This window comes from Carya illinoinensis, chromosome 8 (genome assembly GCF_018687715.1).
Source record: "Carya illinoinensis cultivar Pawnee chromosome 8, C.illinoinensisPawnee_v1, whole genome shotgun sequence".
Classification (NCBI taxonomy): domain Eukaryota; kingdom Viridiplantae; phylum Streptophyta; class Magnoliopsida; order Fagales; family Juglandaceae; genus Carya; species Carya illinoinensis.
Genome location: NC_056759.1, coordinates 11,640,494 through 11,659,598, shown reverse-complemented (window position 1 = coordinate 11,659,598; position 19,105 = coordinate 11,640,494). Strand labels below are relative to the sequence as shown.

General features: G+C 34.7%; 1 protein-coding gene across 2 annotated transcripts; it reads right to left on the bottom strand.

Annotated features, from left to right (window-relative positions):
* Positions 1-6,301, bottom strand: LOC122317930 (DNA replication complex GINS protein PSF3-like). 2 transcript variants are annotated; one of them, XM_043135015.1, is made up of 8 exons: positions 6,086-6,301; positions 3,013-3,107; positions 1,591-1,770; positions 1,432-1,500; positions 1,252-1,352; positions 718-810; positions 440-579; positions 1-352 (listed from the first exon to the last, which is right to left on the bottom strand). In XM_043135015.1, the coding sequence occupies exons 3-8, from the start codon at positions 1,633-1,635 to the stop codon at positions 243-245; spliced, it is 558 nt and encodes a 185-aa protein (XP_042990949.1). In that variant the 5' UTR covers positions 1,636-1,770; positions 3,013-3,107; positions 6,086-6,301; the 3' UTR covers positions 1-242. The 2 variants fall into 2 exon arrangements, with proteins under 2 accessions (XP_042990949.1, XP_042990947.1); XM_043135013.1 differs by lacking the exon at positions 3,013-3,107.
* Between the last annotated feature and the right edge of the window lie 12,804 nt (positions 6,302-19,105).

Sequence of the window (19,105 nt, the reverse complement as noted above, 5' to 3'; positions counted from 1 at the left end):
TGGAGGTGCAAACATCTGGGGATCAAATATTTCTCCAACGCCATATTGTAACCACATCATATTGTTCAAACGCTACTTCAGGGCCTTTAGTTAATCAATAAATATTGCCCTCTAAAGTGTTTTAAATTAGCATCTTACATTATATTTCATTCATGAATACAAACGTTGGGCACAGATCTCAGGTACTCACGGACAAGGCCCCCCATTGTGATGGAAATTAATCATAAAGAAAGATATGATAACTAATTAGTTGATTTTCTCTTCCTACCAAGAACGGAAGCTCTCTGAAATCTGGGGCCACCCATTCGCCACCTCTTAAAGGCTGTCATTGAGGATTGAGCCGCCTCATACACTAAGAAAAGCATAACAACAAGACTATCAATGTAACTTCATAAAATGTGATCAAAAGGTGCCATTAACATGTAAAAATGAATCTCACAATTGGTTTCTTCTTTTGTCAAGATTGTTAGATGCTTGGAAGCGGCTGAAAATGCTGCAGTGTGTGCCTTGGTGAGGACTTCCTTGTACCTGCTCTTAAACGCGGATAACAGCAAAGGTCCAATGGTTCTAACACCCACGCTGTCCATCAAAAATGCAATAATAAGAACAATATTAAACCATACATTTTATGAAAGCAACAATCTAAATAAAGCTACAAAAAGAACAATCATTATTAAGAGAAGGTAAGCAAGAAAAAGTGAGTCCATCGAGACTTACAGTGGTGCTATCTTGCATCCAAATTCATAGAAGAATGGGCATCGAGATCTCAGATCCACACATGCAGAATCAGCCTGTATTTCCAACTTCGTTCTGTTATAAACAACAGACAAGTAAATTATAGGTGTCACATTTCAACACACAAAATATTCATAAATTAGTCCACGATATAGTGGATGGGTTGGCAACAATAAAATTGGGTTAGTTCCAAGAAAATTCCTACAAAGGCTTAGAAATAGTTACATGATGTGACTATGGTTGTAACTCGGAACAAGCAGATGCTTGTTTATTAGCAATGGATAAACAAAATAATCCACAGAATTAAGGATCTAGCAACGAGATCTCATAGCATAATTTAAAGTTAAATTTCAACAGCCAAAAGCCTGATTTTTACAACAAAGGTCCAATCCCTCACACATTTACCACGATACAGCATGCAATATACTTCTCCTATAGTTTAGTCATTATATAAGCTCTCATATTAAAACTTTATAATGGGACTAGAAATGACACCCAACTTTATTATGATCTTACTTTTGATCAAAACAAGTGGGAACATTCATTGATACTGCTTGTCTCAGATGCAACTCATGTGCAAGCCAAAAAGGCAGCTCTACCTTTGAACCCACTTCAACCTGGAGAAAACGTCAAAGAAAGTATCAGAAACACTATTTGAGTAACCACTCACTCAACTCCAGTTTCTATAGAAATTACACTGTCAGTTTCAGAACTTGGATCGATTCCCACTCCACATGCTGCTTTTTCGAACACAACCGAGACAACCTATGACCAAAAGCAGAACACATAATAATATTAAAAAATTGAAATGGTTGGAAGCAAAACTATCCAGCATGGGATGACACAAGTGTTAACCTCTTCATCCGTAATAATATCATCCATGTCATAGAATTTTGCCATTCTTGAGACCTTTTTTTGTCACTCGTATAGTTCATCTCAGCTCATGAGAGAGAGCTTACTAAGAACCCAATTGCTGTTGTTGAAGCTCATGACCAACAGTCACATTAAAACCTCTTTTTCTGAACCCGTTAAAAACTGCAAAGGCAAATAAAAGAAAATATTACATCTAACAAGATCCAAAATGAAACTCTCCGATAAAATAACACCAGTAAAAAAAAAAAAAAATTATAGGTAATAAGAAACTTTATTCAAGTAAATAGGTAAAGCCACATACACAGGAAGCGTACAAGAGAAATACCTAGATACAAGCTAAAAAAAGATAAAGCTAAAGCAAGACATTACAAGAATTCCCAATCCTTACAAGATTCTGCAACCAAAAACTGAGAGAACTAAAGAAAAAATCCGTAAAATCCCCCAAGGAACGTTCACAATCATCAAAACACCTCCATGCATTAGTATAGCAGAGTTACAGAACATTACGATTCTAAAACAAATTCAATCCATTTCCATTTCTGAAGTTTATTAAAATCTAATAGCCCTTGTAATATTTATTTAAACTTGTTTTTCAGTTAAATTACGAAATGAGCATTGGCCTTGATCTAAAAACACGTGGATTAGGTGTTTTTGGATATAGAAGAAAACCTAATTGCGATGAAATTCACATACACCGAAGGATTTCAAATTTTGACAAACTACCACTATCCGCCCGCCCCCCCCGGGGGAGGGGGGGGGGTGGGTTGGGAATTTCCACAAGCACATTATCAAAGAAAATAGAGTCCTACTATACAACCTCCTACTATTCTCTCAATCTCCACACACCAACCTATGTGGCTTTTCTTTTTTTAAACAAATCGTGTGTTTCATTTCATTAGCCCAGGATCCATTTCGAAATCTTGGGGGTTGGGGGCGGGGGACCTTGTTCTTGCTGCCGATACCCACCGCCCCATTTTCTCTTCGGCATTTTTCTGCCACCACCGTCCAGCACATTGTCTTTAACCTCTCACACATGCCATCGTCTTTAATACCATTACAAGAGAGACGAAAGAGCGAGTGGATAAAGCTCAGGTCCAATAATTCTCTGCAACTAACTCCATGATACAATGGACTCCAGCACCTTTCTCTATGATTATGAAGAGAGAAATGAATTAAAAGGTAAAATACATGATTTCAATAGTGAACCTCTTTTTTCTCTAAAAGCTTTTTTCTCTGAAGGCAGTAGACCATTGTGCAGATGATTGAATGAATGAATACAAGGCTTCCCAAAGAGCCCCAAAATACTAATTCCAAGGCAATACACAGGTATGGCCAGAGTTCCATTCATAAAGCAATAATATGACAGAGAAAGCTTTTATTCAGTAACAGAGACAATATGACTACCATGATCCTTTTTTCTTTTCAGTTGGAAACTCAATGATGGAAATAATGTGGATGCAAGTCTCCAGCCATCATCTTGTTGAGTCAAAATCCACCATCTATATTGAGTGAAAGGAAGCTGATAATGTTATACTTACTACACAAATAAATATCACCAAATAATTTAAAAGAAGTGATTGAAAGTAATATCTAATGCAAGAAGCATCCCTGAATTTTACATATCCAGAGCATGAGCCTAGACAATTAAGTGAAAAAACTGAAGTAAGCAGAAGGTAGTTGGTGCAGTCTTCTTTTAGGGAGTGACAGTCATGTACACTGGGAATGCTCGAGGCTCCAACTTCACTTGGAGTTCAGTTTTGTTCGACTTTTAATTCCAAAAAAAAGGGAAAAAAAAAAAAAAAACTCAGGTCAGATGTTTTTCTTTTAGTTCCAATCGTAAAATGGTCTTTGATGGAAGAGCAAAAGCAGTGATTCAAATGGATGTATCCTCTCTGGTTTCTTCACCAATTTGGTTTGCTTCATTCTAAACTGGAGAGACTATAACATACTAGTGTTCTCTTAAGTGTAAAGCAAATACACAATTTCAGAGAGGTTTAGAGAAAACCCCATCACGACAAAGCTTAAATCATGAAACCACCCACAACTCCTTAAAGCCAAAACGGTAAACGGGAAAGGAAAAAAAAAATCAGAGAGGGAGAGGTCAGTTAGAGGTGAGGAGACTCAGGAAAGGGAGAGGGAGATGGAGATGGAGCGAGAGGAAGGGGGAAACAAAATTTCGAGGGAGAGAGAGAGGGAACGAAATGGAGAGGGAGAGGGAAATAAAACAGTGTGTTTCATTGAGAACAAAAAAAGCAAACATGTGAAAAACGATGTGGGCACGCCTTTAGAACCAGGCACTTGCTTCAGCCTTTATTTTTAAAGGCTAATGAAGGTTGCGAATCCAGAAAATAAAATTAAAAGAATCAATGTTAATTACAAAATCAGGATTTTCAAGATCTTATAATTCAATACCTCAGTTTCAACTTTTGTAAAATTTATACTAACTTTAATATACTTCTCATTTGGATTTTTTTTTTATTTCTATGCAAGCAAGTAAACTTCATTCAAAGCAGAAAAGATGATACATGAGGAGTGGGTGGGGTTTCCCAACAAATGCTCCAAAACAATAACAACAGTGCAAAGTGGTAGAAAAAAATAAAATAAAAACGGGTTTTTTGGACCAATTTCTTGGTCTCCACCCATGTTCTACAAAGATGACGTTGTCTTTAAAAACAAAAACAAGCAGTTCGCAAAAAAAATGCAAACTATGGAACCATCGCTTGAAGAGGTGAAACTGGTGGGTGCACTACAATTTGTTATCTTGAGGTGATTTTTGGAGAAATCCGTAGTCCCTTTTTCAAGATCACCGATTAGGAAAAGCAATAATATAATGGAAAACACGGCATTGGGTGGACTAATCTCCGGCCAATCATCTGCCTTTCCATGAATCTATGATGGCGCGTGGCAACCACACGCCGGTGGAATGGAGACAGGGTAGACCAGATCTGGAAGATCTTGGCGTGGGGAATCTGCTAGTATGGCGTGTGTAGCCGTCAGAGGCGTCGGAGCGTGAAGAGCACGAGCGGAAACAAGCCGCACTTGAGGGCCATGCACCTAGCTTTTTGGCGCGACTCCACATTGTCCCAGTAGATCGGCAGCTGTAGGATGGGGAGTAGTGAGGCGCGTGTCGGGGGATGGTAGCCGGAGAGCAACAGATCTGACCAAAACTGAACCAGTGGAGGGGGAGAAAAAAACACTACCATGAAAGTGTATACACATTGCAAAAATGGAAAGGAGAATGAGAGGAAGGTGAGCTCTCCGGAAACGGCACTTGTAGTGATGGAGTTTTCTAGAGACAAGTGGGAGAATCTCTCTCTAAAAGCTTTCGGGAACGGGCCATTTGGTCCTACGTTCCGTTTGGATGTTGACATGAGATGAGATTAGAAATCTATTAACGGTAATAAAATGATTTAAGTTATGACATTTTATACAGTTTTTGAGAATAAAAGATAAAAAAAAAAAAAATTATAATATATTATTTTTATCTTATCTGCTAAATTTTCCAGGTGACATCACTCAAGGCAATGTCATTGGTGGCATCATTGTAGCCTGTCTTAAATATTTTCAGGTGCACAAAAGGAAATGAAAAACCATTATAGACTCCCATAATCTAACATGGGAACATATAAATTCTGCCATTACTGGTTCCTTCATAATACAAAGGACATATAGAAGTTTAAAATTTCCTTTAATAAACTCAGGTGAGGTTTATTCTGCTCGAAAGAGGGGAAAAGAAAACTAACAATAATTGAGATGTTATTTGCACAGCGTGCAACAGCCACTCTGTTGGTCGAATTGGAGTGGCTAATGGGTTAATCTTGAGCATAATAAATTTATTAGACAAAACATGAAAAAGTTTAGCATTTTAGACATCTAATCACATGTTGTTAAGGAAATCAGAACTTTTTACTTGAGAAAAACCTACACCTTGAATTTGCACACTTTTGAGGATCAAGCTCAACATGACAACAACCAGAGACTACAAGATTATGAAATCCCAAACAAAGTAACCCATCAAGGAGTCTGTTCTATGAAATCTCAGCGATAAATTACACATTTTTGTATTCTTGTAATTTATCAGACCCATCAAGGAGGAGACCCATTTAGCGATAAAATTAAAATTTTTCTGAGAATAGACACATTCTGCTCCTAAAAGTTCCTTCACAATGCCTAAAGAACAAGATGGCCAATATCATACTAGAAAACGTAATCCTTTCTTCGTTGGGTAAAGGGAATTCTTCCAAAACTATAATAAATGTCAAATAAACAGTCAGGGTAAAACCTAGTACTCAATAAAGAGGCTTCGGATCCCAGATGTCAGACTTTAATCTCCAAAATTCTGATGACAGGAAATCAAAAATTTAATGGCCACATTCTGTGTCACGTAACCATCCTCATACCCAAACAACCCAATCAACCTAAAATTATCGCAAAATCACAGAGAGAGAGAGAGAGAGAGAGAGAGAGAAAGAGATACCGAAGGGGAAGAGTTGGTTTCGCTTTCATCTTTCGTTCGCGGGATGGTGGGGAGCAGATGGACTGGGCAGTGGGCACTGCGATTTTTGTCTCCTGTTCGCGGGACGGAGGAGAGTAGATGGAGCAGATGGAGTGTGAAGGGGATGGGGAATGGCTAGCTGTCTCTTTGCGTTGGCATGAAAACGGTGCGTTTTATTTGATCAGTTTGAAATGCCGTCCGTCTCCTCACAATTTCATCTCCCGCTCGCAATGATCCGCACCGTTTTCTTTCTTTAATCTGTGGTATGCCAGGTAGGGGTTGCGCATTGGGAGTGCGCGAAATGGACTAGACTTTTCCGGCACGCATTGGGTGCTCATGATAAAGGAAAAATTTTCTTGCAAATAGAGTAATTGCACCAATTTACATACCGATATTAATATGTAAAGTATATTTTAATGAAATAATATAAATTGAAGATAGAAGATTTTTTTTCTTTTAAAAATTTTTTAATATTTTTTTTAAATAAAAAAAATTATGGGTGTGCGAATTGGTGCATAAACTTGCTTGTACCTAACAAAACTCGCATGATAATAGAATCATTTTTGGAAAAGTCTTGTTGCAAGCGAACAACGGACCAAATCGCACACCACTGTTGATGTGGACTAAATGAAACAACGCGTTTCATCTTAAGCGGGAAGAGATGAAATTTGCTTCAACCATGCATTTTCCTTTCCTTTGGTTTTTCCCTCTTTTTCGTTCTAAACTTCTTTCAGCTGACTCTTCCCCCTATTTGAAACTTCTCATCAAAATCTCCTCCCCCATCAATCTCCCCCCATACTCACTCTCACGAAAGACTGAACCTCAAAAACTCCTCCCCCGTCTGGTAGTTTTTTCTTCATTTTGATTCGAGGACTCCGCAGCATAGATTCGAGGAGTTTAGGAAGCCCTAAATCGTAACAGGTCTCTCTCTCTCTCTCTCTCTCTCTCTCTCTCTCTCTCTCTCTCTCTCTCTCTCTCTCTCTCTCGGTTATTCAATCTATAACATATGATATATATTACAGTTTTGGTTATTCGATCTCTACGTGTTGTTGCAATTTGCATATGGGTTTTTTTTTATTATTGGATTTGATGAATTTTTAGAAGGCCCTAATCTGTACGAAATTTTTTTTAGGGTTTTTGTTAGAAAATTAATTCCTTTTTTTATGGTTAGTCTTTTAATCTTGAGACTCATAATAGTTTTGGTTTTGATGTCCTATTTTAAGCCATGTAATATTACACGACCATGCCAAACTTTAAACTCATTAAATTTATGGGCATTTGAAACATAGAATGAATGATATGGTTGCTTGGTTATTCATAAAACTAAGTAGCCACTTGAGTTCAAATGTAGATTTTTCCATACAACGCTAACTGTCAGGTTAGCATTAGCTCTTTATAAATTTATCTTTAAAAATTAGCAGTTTTCTCTACAAAACTACGTCTAATGTAAAATGGTTTGAGGATTCTCTGAGTAAATAAAGTGACTTCATAGGTATACAATCAGCTCTACTTTTTTGTGATTATACGTACATATATATGTACTAGTAATTGGGCAACGTTCCTTAATATATATGTACATATATATTTATAGTGTATAGAAATATTATTTTTAAGAATTAATATTGTTTTTATTAAGGAAAAAACTTTGATTAATAATGTAATGCTTTTAGGAAAAAAAAATTAATTTCTAACATCGAATAGTAAGATAGAGTTAAATCAGTTTTAAAACATTTAGAATTAAAATCTTATTATTTACTACTGTATGTGCTCCTGGGTAAAGCTGGAAACAACAAATTAAATACGTGAAAAAAAAAAAAAAAGGAACATTGAACTAAAATTGTGCAGCACATGAGACAAACTATTAACAGTAAAGTAACATGTAGAGTACATTTTCTTAGTTTAATAAAGCAATTATTTTTAAAAAGTGATATAATTTTTATAAAAAAATAAAATATTAAGGTTTTTATAAGATATTATTATTTGATTTTAATGTTTCATAATGAATCAATTGATAAATAAATAATATTTTATTCGTAAATATAGTTGGTAAATAGATTTAAATTTAATTATTTTACATTTCTCTTTGTTTATATAAAGAATGAATAGAAATTTTAAATCACATATATAAATTTATATTATATAAAATAGAATATATATATATATATATTATATCTAATATACATCCTAAATAAATTATCATCAATTCATGTATTCCAGGATTGACGCATGTTACATGAATTTTAATAATTATGAATTTATTCATAAGTGATTCGGGAGAGAGATTAAAAGAATAAAAACTTCTAAGAGAGAGAGGGAGGTGGGTCTGTGATTACCAAGATCATGTAGGAAAACAATTAAATTTATTATAATTCATGTAATTAACGGCGTTAATTTTAACGGTAAAACAACAAAGACCGTTACACTAACAAAATTCTATCAGATAGCCATTTTATATATATAAAAATATGTATTCATGTATATTCATGTACAACATGGTGTGGTCCTGCACGTACTTGCATCATGTATATGATGTTACGTTGTTTGGAAGTATACCTTCACCATTATTTGGCAAGTCATATTCACTAGCTAGGTTATGATTCTTATTAAATTACCATATGTCGCAATGTAGACAAAGTTGGAGAGAAAGAAGCTGGTGAAAAGAAGAAGAAACAAACTTAAAGAAGAAGGAAAAAAAAAAAAAAAAAGGATAAGCTAGCTAGCCCTTTTTGTCTGCAACAATAAAGCCAACTTTGCCACCTGAATGCATTAACATGGATCAGCATATATGCATGCATTCATGGCACAACCCTTTTTTTTAATTTTATAATTTGTTTTAATTTTATAATTTGTTTTACACTACAGAAACATATATGACTAACAAAATTGAAGATCTTACCAATAAGAAGAACACACTTTCTAGATAAGTTTGGTATTCTTTTAATTTGGTGGATGCACTACAAGATATTCTTTCCTCACCAATGATGCATTAATCTCGATTTTTCTTGTGCAGTTTTGTCCATTGACAACTATTAATACTACAATTTTGTGCATCGAAAGATATGCCCTACATGAAATTGATTGGCCTGGGCCTATTATTTATGGATAAGAATAAATATTATGTTTCTGTTATTGAAGTTCATGACATAAATTGCTTTTATTGCCCTGACACATATGTAGAAAAGTCCATGTATGATCTTCCTCTTGTAATAGAAGTAGTGGGGTAGGACCAACTTGATTGATTAATTACTCTTATCACCATTGTGTCAACTTGGTTTAATTTCTTGATTTCTCTGTTTTCCACTAATATTCCATTAATCTTAACAAATACTCCACCTCTCTTTTATAAAAAAGTACTTCTAAACCCCAACAGAAAGCAGTGAATGAAAAATACTATTTTTTTTAGCAACAGTATACTTCATCGTAGATTGGGAACATGTTGTCTAAAGAAAAGGTATCATCATTAGTTTCTTCATCTTCTTTTGTTAATCATACTTTGAGAAATAACCCAGTGTGCACTTGTGGGTCACCTGCTTCACTTAGAACATTGAATACGCCAAGAAATTCCGGTTGATTATTCTTTGGATGTTCAAAGTACAATACGAAGATACTAAATTAGCTAGCATTACTTTGACTCGCATTTGGGTTTGACTAAAAATTTTGATATTTTACATTCTCAATCGTTTATTTGTTTATACAAGGGTTACTACACTGCAACTATTTCGAATGGGCAGATAGCGGTCAAGCAAGCAAAAAAGAACTTATGAAAATAGAAATTGAGATGTGTCAAAAGGAGGAAGAGATTCGGAAAACACAGGCAGAGCTTCGAAAAATAGAGGAAGGGGTTCCAAGAAGAGTGGAATAGGTTTGAAAAAAGAGAGGAAGAGATTCGAAATTGAATGGAAGATGTTTGAAAAAGAGAGGGCGAAATTGTCAAGAGGGAGTTGGGAGTCCGACGTGAACGTAGGCATCTTCGTATCTATTGGGCAATTTCTATATTACTTTATCTATATTTGATACGATCACAGTGAATACCCACTGAACGAAAACTTAGTGTATAAATCTGAACATTTGACTAGTAGTTTTGGAAATGCCTATAATATTGTAAGTTCTATATGTGTTGAGTATTTTGGAACACGTGGGACAACACTTTTGAAAAAGTAGGCAATTTGTATAGCTGAATGTGACTCCTGATTCTGTTTTCTCGAAATAATATATTATTTGGGAAGTATGACAGTTGGTCCTAATCTGATAGTCTACTAATTCACTGGCATGCCTTGAAAGCTACAAAAAACTCATAGAGGTTTCTGTATATTTTTAATGTTAGAATTGCATCAAAATCATTAGTAGCAATGGGTTTTAAAGGTGAAGGGATAGGGAAAAGAAAAGATGGTCATTGCTTCTTTTTTTTTTTCTTTCTGGGAAATTCATTTAGGCATGGATCCGAGCCTATTGATTTCTGTGCAACTTGAGCTCCTTTTTCCCTCCACTTTCTTTATTGGCTAATGTTATGTAAGTAAGTTTCATATGTTTGGTCTGGAAGTGGTAAAAAAATCATGCCTATTAGCTAGTCATTCGTTTTGAGAGCAATGCTACTGAACTTTGAATTGTTGATTTTAATCACTTCAATGAAAAATAACCCTCATAATGTAATACAGGAAGCAACTGAATAAATCAGATTCTTTCAAGCTGACATGGGTTGTGTCAAGGTTGTTACTTCTTAAATGTAGCTACAATTAGGTTACACTTCCTGATAATTATGACCCAAAAAACATAGAACAACAAAAAAATTGTCTATAAGCATGCAATCGTACAGAGGCTTCTTTCTTTCTTTCACCTGTCCAATGATTCATTCGAAATATCTCTCAAGAATGACCACCTTACTAATATCATTCATTCATTCACATTAATATGTCAATACATTTTCTTCCCAACTTCGCTGAGAAGCATGGAAGCAATTCAAAAAATAATTGCAACATCTAAAGCAATTTGAAATATCTCTCAAACATGTTCACCTTGCTAATATCATTCATTCGTTCACATTAATATGTCAATACATTTTTTTCCCAGCTTCACTGAGAAGCATGGAATCAATTCAAAAAATAATTACAATATCTAAAGTAATGTATTTTGCTTGTCTGGCTCCACTAATTTTGACATTACATCATCACCCAAGATACTAGACACCGAGCTGCTCGACTCCCCAGCGTTCTTCCCTTTACTCTTCCTATTTTTGTACAAAACTACCATAAATCTACCCATTTTCAAACTGAAATTAGAGCATACCAAATCAACTATATATGCTCAATCGATTGCATAAATTAAGATGAAACTATATTTTAAAGTAAAAAATCTAGCACAAGTTCAAGTACCCAAACCTAAGCTAACTGAAAATCCATAAATAAAACTTCCTTTACAATCACATATATATTAATACTCCACCACACCCAATAGGCCAAAAAATTTACCTTTAGAAATAGCTTGATCATCATGATGCAAAATTCAAAAAAACTAGACTAACATGCATGTACACACCCCATAAAGTGAGATTTTTTTCCCCCATAAGCAAGAAAATTAGAAAAAATATTAGCGAATAAGTATCCCAGATACAAACCCCATAAAGTTTATTTATTGCTAGGGTTGTGTCCCAAGCAAGCAATCCGGTTGGGTTCCATCTACCCCAAGTTAAGGGTGACAATATATTATACGACCCCTTAACTCAACACGAACACGACATGATAATAACAGATTAGGGTTTAATCTTAATGGGTTCGAGTCAAAACGAGTTGACCTGTTAAGATACGATTTCTTAATAGGTTGATAACGGGTCAATCCGTTTTGACCCGTTATGACACGTTAATAAAGTTAAAATTACAATTATACCCTTATACCTAAAAGTAAAATTGTTTTAATTTTAATTTCGATATTTGTATTGTTTAGATTGTAATTTTGGACTTGTAGTTAGTTTTATAATTTTTATAGATATTGTGATTTTAACATTTATATAAAATTATGCTAAATTTAATCAGGTCAAGCGGGTTAATTTCGGACCTATTCAATATATTTACATAAACAATTTGAAACGGTTCGTATTGTGTCGTATTAACCTATTTCGTAATATTTACTAATGGTTCAAAACGAGTTGACACGATACGACCCGTTATGTTAATAGGTAGTATTAGGGTTTGAGATTTTGACATGATAAACTTAACCGGTTGGGTTAGGGTTGACCTATATAGTATAATATACATGTTTTGACATGATACGAACATGACCCATTAATACGATTTGACACCCCTATCCCAAGTTGCATATGTAAACATAATATAACAGTTAAAACTGAACCAAAATAAGAAACAAAACTAATGAACATTTAGAGAGTATGACCAAGTTAAACAAAATGGTTTACACTTTCTTGATTGTCAATCACTGCAAAGTCTAACTCGGTTCTACTAAAGTCCAACATTTCGGTAGTGTTTTGAGGCAGCTAACAATACATAAAAATAATTAGAGCAAAGTAACCCATAGAGCATATAATTTTTCCTATCATTTAAAACACAATATAATTTCTCCTAAAATTAAAAACTCATTTGTAACCTGAACGACAACATGTTGTTGTGTCCAACAACTATTTGGCCAAATAAATTCCTAGAGGTCGCAACAAATTTGCCTTCTCTTCCATGCTACTACAAAGCAAAAAAAAAAAAATATATATATATATATATATATATAAATATATATCAATACTCTTAACAAAAAATTACACAATATGAACCTAAAATAATTACAACAAAGCACTGAATTTACCTGTTTACATTTTTCTTTTTGAGTAGCCTTCTTCGTTGTGGGTTTGACTCTCTCAATCATTGATTTTTTTTTTAGAGATGGCAGTTTGAATTTTCCTCTAACTACAAGGGGACTCAGTACTTTCTTTGAACTCCCAGCTATCGTTGTATCGACAGTTGTAACTGTAATGTTCGAACAAGTTTGATTGGGCAGCTTGTTGGTGCGATAGCCTAAGTTCATTTCATCTAACTTAGTTAGCACATCCTCAGTATGCTCATCACATGAAGCTGCATTTGTGGCTACTTCGTAGCATCTCTTGATGATATGTGAATATCTACTCATTTCAGGGCTCTCATCAACTATGTCATAACTATTTCATATAAGAGTGTATGTCCTTTTTATGTCTTTTCTCAATCAATCTAATATATACTTTTCTAGCACTGAACGGACTTTGTTAACTCTCATAATGCCTAATACATGTCTACACAATATCACTCTCATCTTGAACAAGGCACATGAACACTTCGCCTCGCATTCAGCCTCATTAAAGTACACCGAGTGGGTCACCTCCTTGATGAAATCATCAACTTCTTTCATGAATACCTATGCTCAATACGTACGCTCAGCGTATAAATTCTACAACCAAGCATTCTCCTACAAGTTGTACTTCGTAATTAACACTTCCCAAGACGTCTCAAACTCCTATATTATTTGAGACAAATACACACAATTTAGCAACTGACTTTTCAATCCAGTTTTGTATACATCATGTGAACCTAGTTTCTCAGATAATTTTTTCAATATGTGCCATAAGCAAATTTTGTGTTAACTATTTGGAAAGACGAGCGCAATTGTATTTTTCATGGCTCTATTTTGATTTGTGATAATAGCCTTGTGAGATTCACCATCTATATAGTTCAACCTAGGGGTGTAACTGGTCCGATTCGGTCCTATTCTGGACAAAATTTAAGATCAAACCGGTATGCACCAGTTTTGTATTTTTCAAAACCGATTACGTACCCATTATCCTCCTAAACCGGTACTCCAGTTTTACCAGCTTTCGGTCCGATTTTACTGATTTTAATGTACTATATTATATATAATATAGTATATTATAGTATATAATACTATAATGATAATATATATTATAATTATATTATAGACTATAATGATATATTATAATATATAATGATATAGTATTAGTATAACTATTAATAAGCATTATATAATATTAGTTTAACTATTAATACAATAAACAAAATGATATAAGATTTTAAAATTTAATATTATATTAATTAGTAATTTATCATATAATATAAAACTATTTCATATATAGTTAAATATTATATATAAATATTATATACAATATAAAAAATTAAAATATATATATAAACCGGTCCGGTCTGGTTTTAGAAAAAGAAACATAGGAACCGGATTGATTTTGACCGGTTTTAAAAAAAAAAATTAAAATTGGTACCGAACTGAACCTAATTCGGGACCTGACTGATCCCACTAGTTTATTGGTTTTTTTTTTCACCTCTAGTTCAACCAAGTCTGAAATAACCATTTAAATGTTTCTGTATCCTCACTAAAAATTAATCCTACCCCCAACAGAATTGACTGGCCATAGTGGTTTACACCAATAAACTGTGCAAACGGCATCCCATATCTGTTTGTCAAATATGTCATGTCAAATGTGACGACATCACCAAAATATTTGTAAGCTGCCCTTCTTCATGCATCTGCCCAGAATACATTCCTCAACTGATTGTCATCGTCCATATCCATTAGTGAAAAGAATCTGTCATTCATGTATTGCATTCTAGTAAAATACTCATGGAGGGCTCCAGAGCCACTTTTCCCAAGTTGAAAGTGGCGTGCCTTGTCAATATAATTACGATAGTTCTTTTCATTGAATGGCAAGTTCTCAAACTCACCCACTTTTTGCACAAGAGAGGCAAAACTCTTGTTCATTCTTATCACAGCCTAATCATTTATATCTAACACTCTCTTAATAAACTCGCTCATTTTTCTATTGAATCTCGACTTTTGTGGACTTAAGCCGTGATTATGGAAATTATTAACACTTGACACCTTCAACACCCATTTTTCTAATGTAGCATTTATTATTGCTTTACAGTCAGTATTTAATGTCGGACGTGGCCTCGCAACATTTGACGTACTGTTCCGTGCCTTCCCACACCGAGCACAACCCAATGTAACATATCTAAGGCTCCCATCCTCAAACCTATGGCTCCTTTGTGTAATTATCTCAAAACCGCATTGTTGCCCATATCTTTTATAATAAGAAGGTAACTCATCTTTAGATTTAAACACCATCTCCAACTTTAGCTCCTTAACAATATCGGCCCCCTCAATCTGGGGCATAGTATTTTGTGTCCCTGATTTATCGTCATGTTTGGATTCAACAATATCATGAACAGAAGGCATAGACACACTTTTTTCCAATAGAGTCAATTGTGGCATTTTGGATTTCATCCACATGGCTTAAACCTGTGGAGTGTAAACCAATCGAAGGGTTAAGTGATGAGTGAAATGGGAGCAACGGATTTTTCTGCAGTTTACACCCACAAAATGAATTAAATTGATTACAAACATGGTTAAAAATAAGCGCACTACTTAACGAACGAATTTATCACCTGACTAGTCCATGTAGATGCGCTGGCATCAGAACGCTTCACAAATGGTGATAACCATGCATTTGGCATTGGTGGATGGCAACTATTTATATAGTTTGAGAAATATGGATAAAATGGTAATGATTATGAAACAAAAATGTACTAATAGAGCCTCACGTCATTTGATTGAGTTATTTGTTACAAAATTACATTGATTGAAACACGTGGGAACATTCATTGATACAGCTTGTCTCAGTTGCAACTCGTGTGCAAGCCAGAAAGGTAGCTCTACCTTCGAACCCACTTCAACTTGGAGAAAATGCCAAAAAAAGTATCAAAAACACCATTTGAGTAACCACCACTCAACTCTAGTGTCTATAGAAATTACACTGTCAGTTTCGGAACTTGGACCAATTCCCACTCCACATGTTGCCTTTTTTTAACACAACCGAGACAACATATGAGCAAAAGCGGAACACATAATTATATTAAGGAATTGAAATGGTTGGAAGCAAAACTATCTGGCATGGGATGACACAAGTGTTAACCTTTTCATCCGTAATAATATCATCAATATCATAGAATTTTGCCATTCTTGAAATCTTCTTGTGTCAATTATAGTTTATCTCAACTCATGAGAGACATCTTACTAAGGACCCAATTGCTGTTTTTGAAGTTCACGACCTACAATCACATTAAACCCTCTTTTTCTAAATCCGTTAAAAATTGCAAAGGCAAATTAAAAAAAAAAAAACATTATATCTAGTAAGATCCAAAATTAAATTCTGCAATAAAATAATAGCAGTTAAATTCCATGCATTAGCATAGTAGAGTTGATTGGTGCAAAACTGCAAGTGCACAGTATCATAGTTTTATAGTAAAGTGATAAGAAGAATGTCATCCTCAGAGATTGGTAACTCACTTTTGACAAGTACTGAAATTATACTAATCTCGACTTTATTTAAAAAAGTCACTACGGTTGTTTGTAATTGCAATTTGAAATAAAATAAATTCAAAGAAAAAAAAAGTTGTTTTTTTATGATCAAATCAATGAGAAAAAGAACTTCTAGGAAACCAATTTCACTTAATCTCTCACTATAATTTTTCCATCTAACTAATTAAATTTAATCCTCTTTGTTTGTTAGCAAAATCTCCAAAATCATCCAAAAGCCTATTTCGATAGTCAATTGAAAATATTCTTGACCATCATTTTACACAAGAGTATCCAAATTAATGAAGTAAGAAAATATTATGACCAACGATTTTAATACTATATAGGTTCATATAGGTCTTTCAATTTCTATATTTATCTATGCTGAAATATCCAAGGTCTGTCCTATAATTCCCTCTTTCAAAAGTAAATCACAAGATCAAAATTATCTAATTAATGGCCAGTCAATTATAAGCAATAAGCTCATAATAAATCAAATAAACATAGAAGAGAATTATTTCAAATTAGCAAAGAAATGCAAGCACAACTTGAAATTAGATTACATCATTTTCCTAGAATAAAAAAAATTTAGTTCATGCTAAAAATTAAATTCAACATCAACGAATTCACCATAACTTTTCTAAGAGAAGAAAATCAATAGTCCACCAAACAAAAAGAAATAAAATCCCCATCTTTTTTTTTTTTTTTTTTTTGTGCGTCTTACTATTTTTCCTCAAACCCAGCGAAAACTCAAAATACTTCTACCCACTTTCTACATGTCTATTTGTTCCATTCCAGTGTGCATCTCATAACTGCCAACTGCTCCCAAGTCTCACACTTTCTTCATCTTGCGTCTTTATCCCAAGTCAAACCACTAACTTGCGTCTCACATCCAAGAGCCCTCAACAACCCATCTTAAGTCCGTTCCTTTTAGTCCCACATTGCATTTTGTTCCGCATCAGACATGTTTCCAGCTACTCCAAAATGCCACAATGAAATCTAATGCGTGTCTTGTGCCAAGTCAAACCTTCTCTTTCCATTTCATTCGTCCAAGGGCCCCTAAAGTCCCAAATTCCTTTAGCTTACGTCTTGCGTGTGTGTTGCTCCAACGTTCAAAAGCCAAACCACATAGAACCAGAAGGAATTAACCAGCTCCGTGTCCCACATCGAAGAGCCAGCTTCCACATATCCAAAAGCACCTCAAAACCTGATTGACGTTTGCATTCAAAATGAAGAAAAAGATAATGATGGTAGAGTCCCTAAATGATAGGTTGCTAAAATTTGGATCTTCCTTTTTTTAAATCTAAAATAAAATTAAATGACAACAATGAAGTCTAAAATCGACAAAACTAAATAAAATTATACTAAAGTTTAAACTTAAGAATTGATAAAATGTAGGAAATTATGCAAGGTATCAAATACCCCTAAACTTAAAACTTTGTTTGTCCTCAAACAAAAAGAAAAAGAAGGAAAATAAAATAAAAGACCACTATAGACAATATCAACTAGATTCCATAGAAAAATCTCATCACTCACCAAGTCATGATCTAAATTTAAATTTACATCTTGTAATACATGTGTCATGCTTGAAGAAGAAATTGGGTCAGAATGTTATACCACTTCCTACATTGCCTCCTATAGACTCTCAGGGACAAGTTCAACCTGAACTTGAGTTAATTTTGCAAAGGAGGATGAAGAAGACAAGAAACGATGCTGTGATTAAAGTCTTGGTGAAATGGTTAGGGGCTTCTATTGAGGATAGCACTTGGGAGCTTCTCTGAATACTACGTGACTAATACCCACACCTTGTGGACAAGGTCTTTTAGAGGAAAGGGATGTCAAGTCCTTGAGGACAAGGACATTGTTAAAGGGAAGGGAATGTAAGCGACTGAATGAAAAGTTAGTTATTAAGAGAAAGAGAGCAGTTGTGAGTTAAGTGATCAAACGGTGCGTTTGATGAATAAGTGAAATTGTGCGTTTTAACTTATGAGGAGAATTTTTGTTTAGGTTTGGTAGCTCGTTCAGTTTTTAGAAACAAAAGCTCTGACTTCTCTTTAGGAAAAACCAATCATTCCGTTTAGTTTTGTCAAAAAGGACGGTGTGAGTGCTCCACCTTCCTCTCCATCTTGCTTTCCTTTTTTGTTTCCTTTCTGCTACCTATATGTGAATATGCCTATATGATAGTGTTTTTCCACTAGTTTGGATTTTCTCAGATCTGTAGATCTTCGGCCATGAACAGTTGACACGTGTCCCACCATCACATTCCCCTCTCGCCAATCTACTAGGACAACACAAAACTATGCCCCACCATGACCCTCACGCGTTGCCACACACTGACAACTATGTTGGCTACACGCGCCGTACCAGCAGACTCCCCACCCTTCAATCCTTAAGATTGGAATGACCCCACCTCAATTTCACTGGTTTGTGGTCCTTACATGCTAGTACAGAGGCACGGGTTGGCTATTTTGTCACTATATATCTGTCCTTCCGATGCCAGTATATCTGACTTATTGCTTTCCCTAACTGGTGATCTTATGAAAGAGACTAAGGACCTCACCAACAAATACCTTAGGACTTTCAACTACAGTGCTTTCGCTTGCACTGCCTTCAGTAGTGGCTTACATTCAAAACATCTTTTAAGACAAT

Coding starts and splice junctions, on each gene's coding strand:
- LOC122317930 (XM_043135015.1), bottom strand. CDS start 1,635: ATGGCAAAATTCTATGACATGGATGATATTATTACGGATGAAGAG. Junction 811..1,251: donor CCCACTTGTTTTGATCAAAA/GTAAGATCATAA, acceptor TGTTTATAACAG/AACGAAGTTGGAAATACAGG. Junction 353..439: donor GACAAAAGAAGAAACCAATT/GTGAGATTCATT, acceptor TGCTTTTCTTAG/TGTATGAGGCGGCTCAATCC.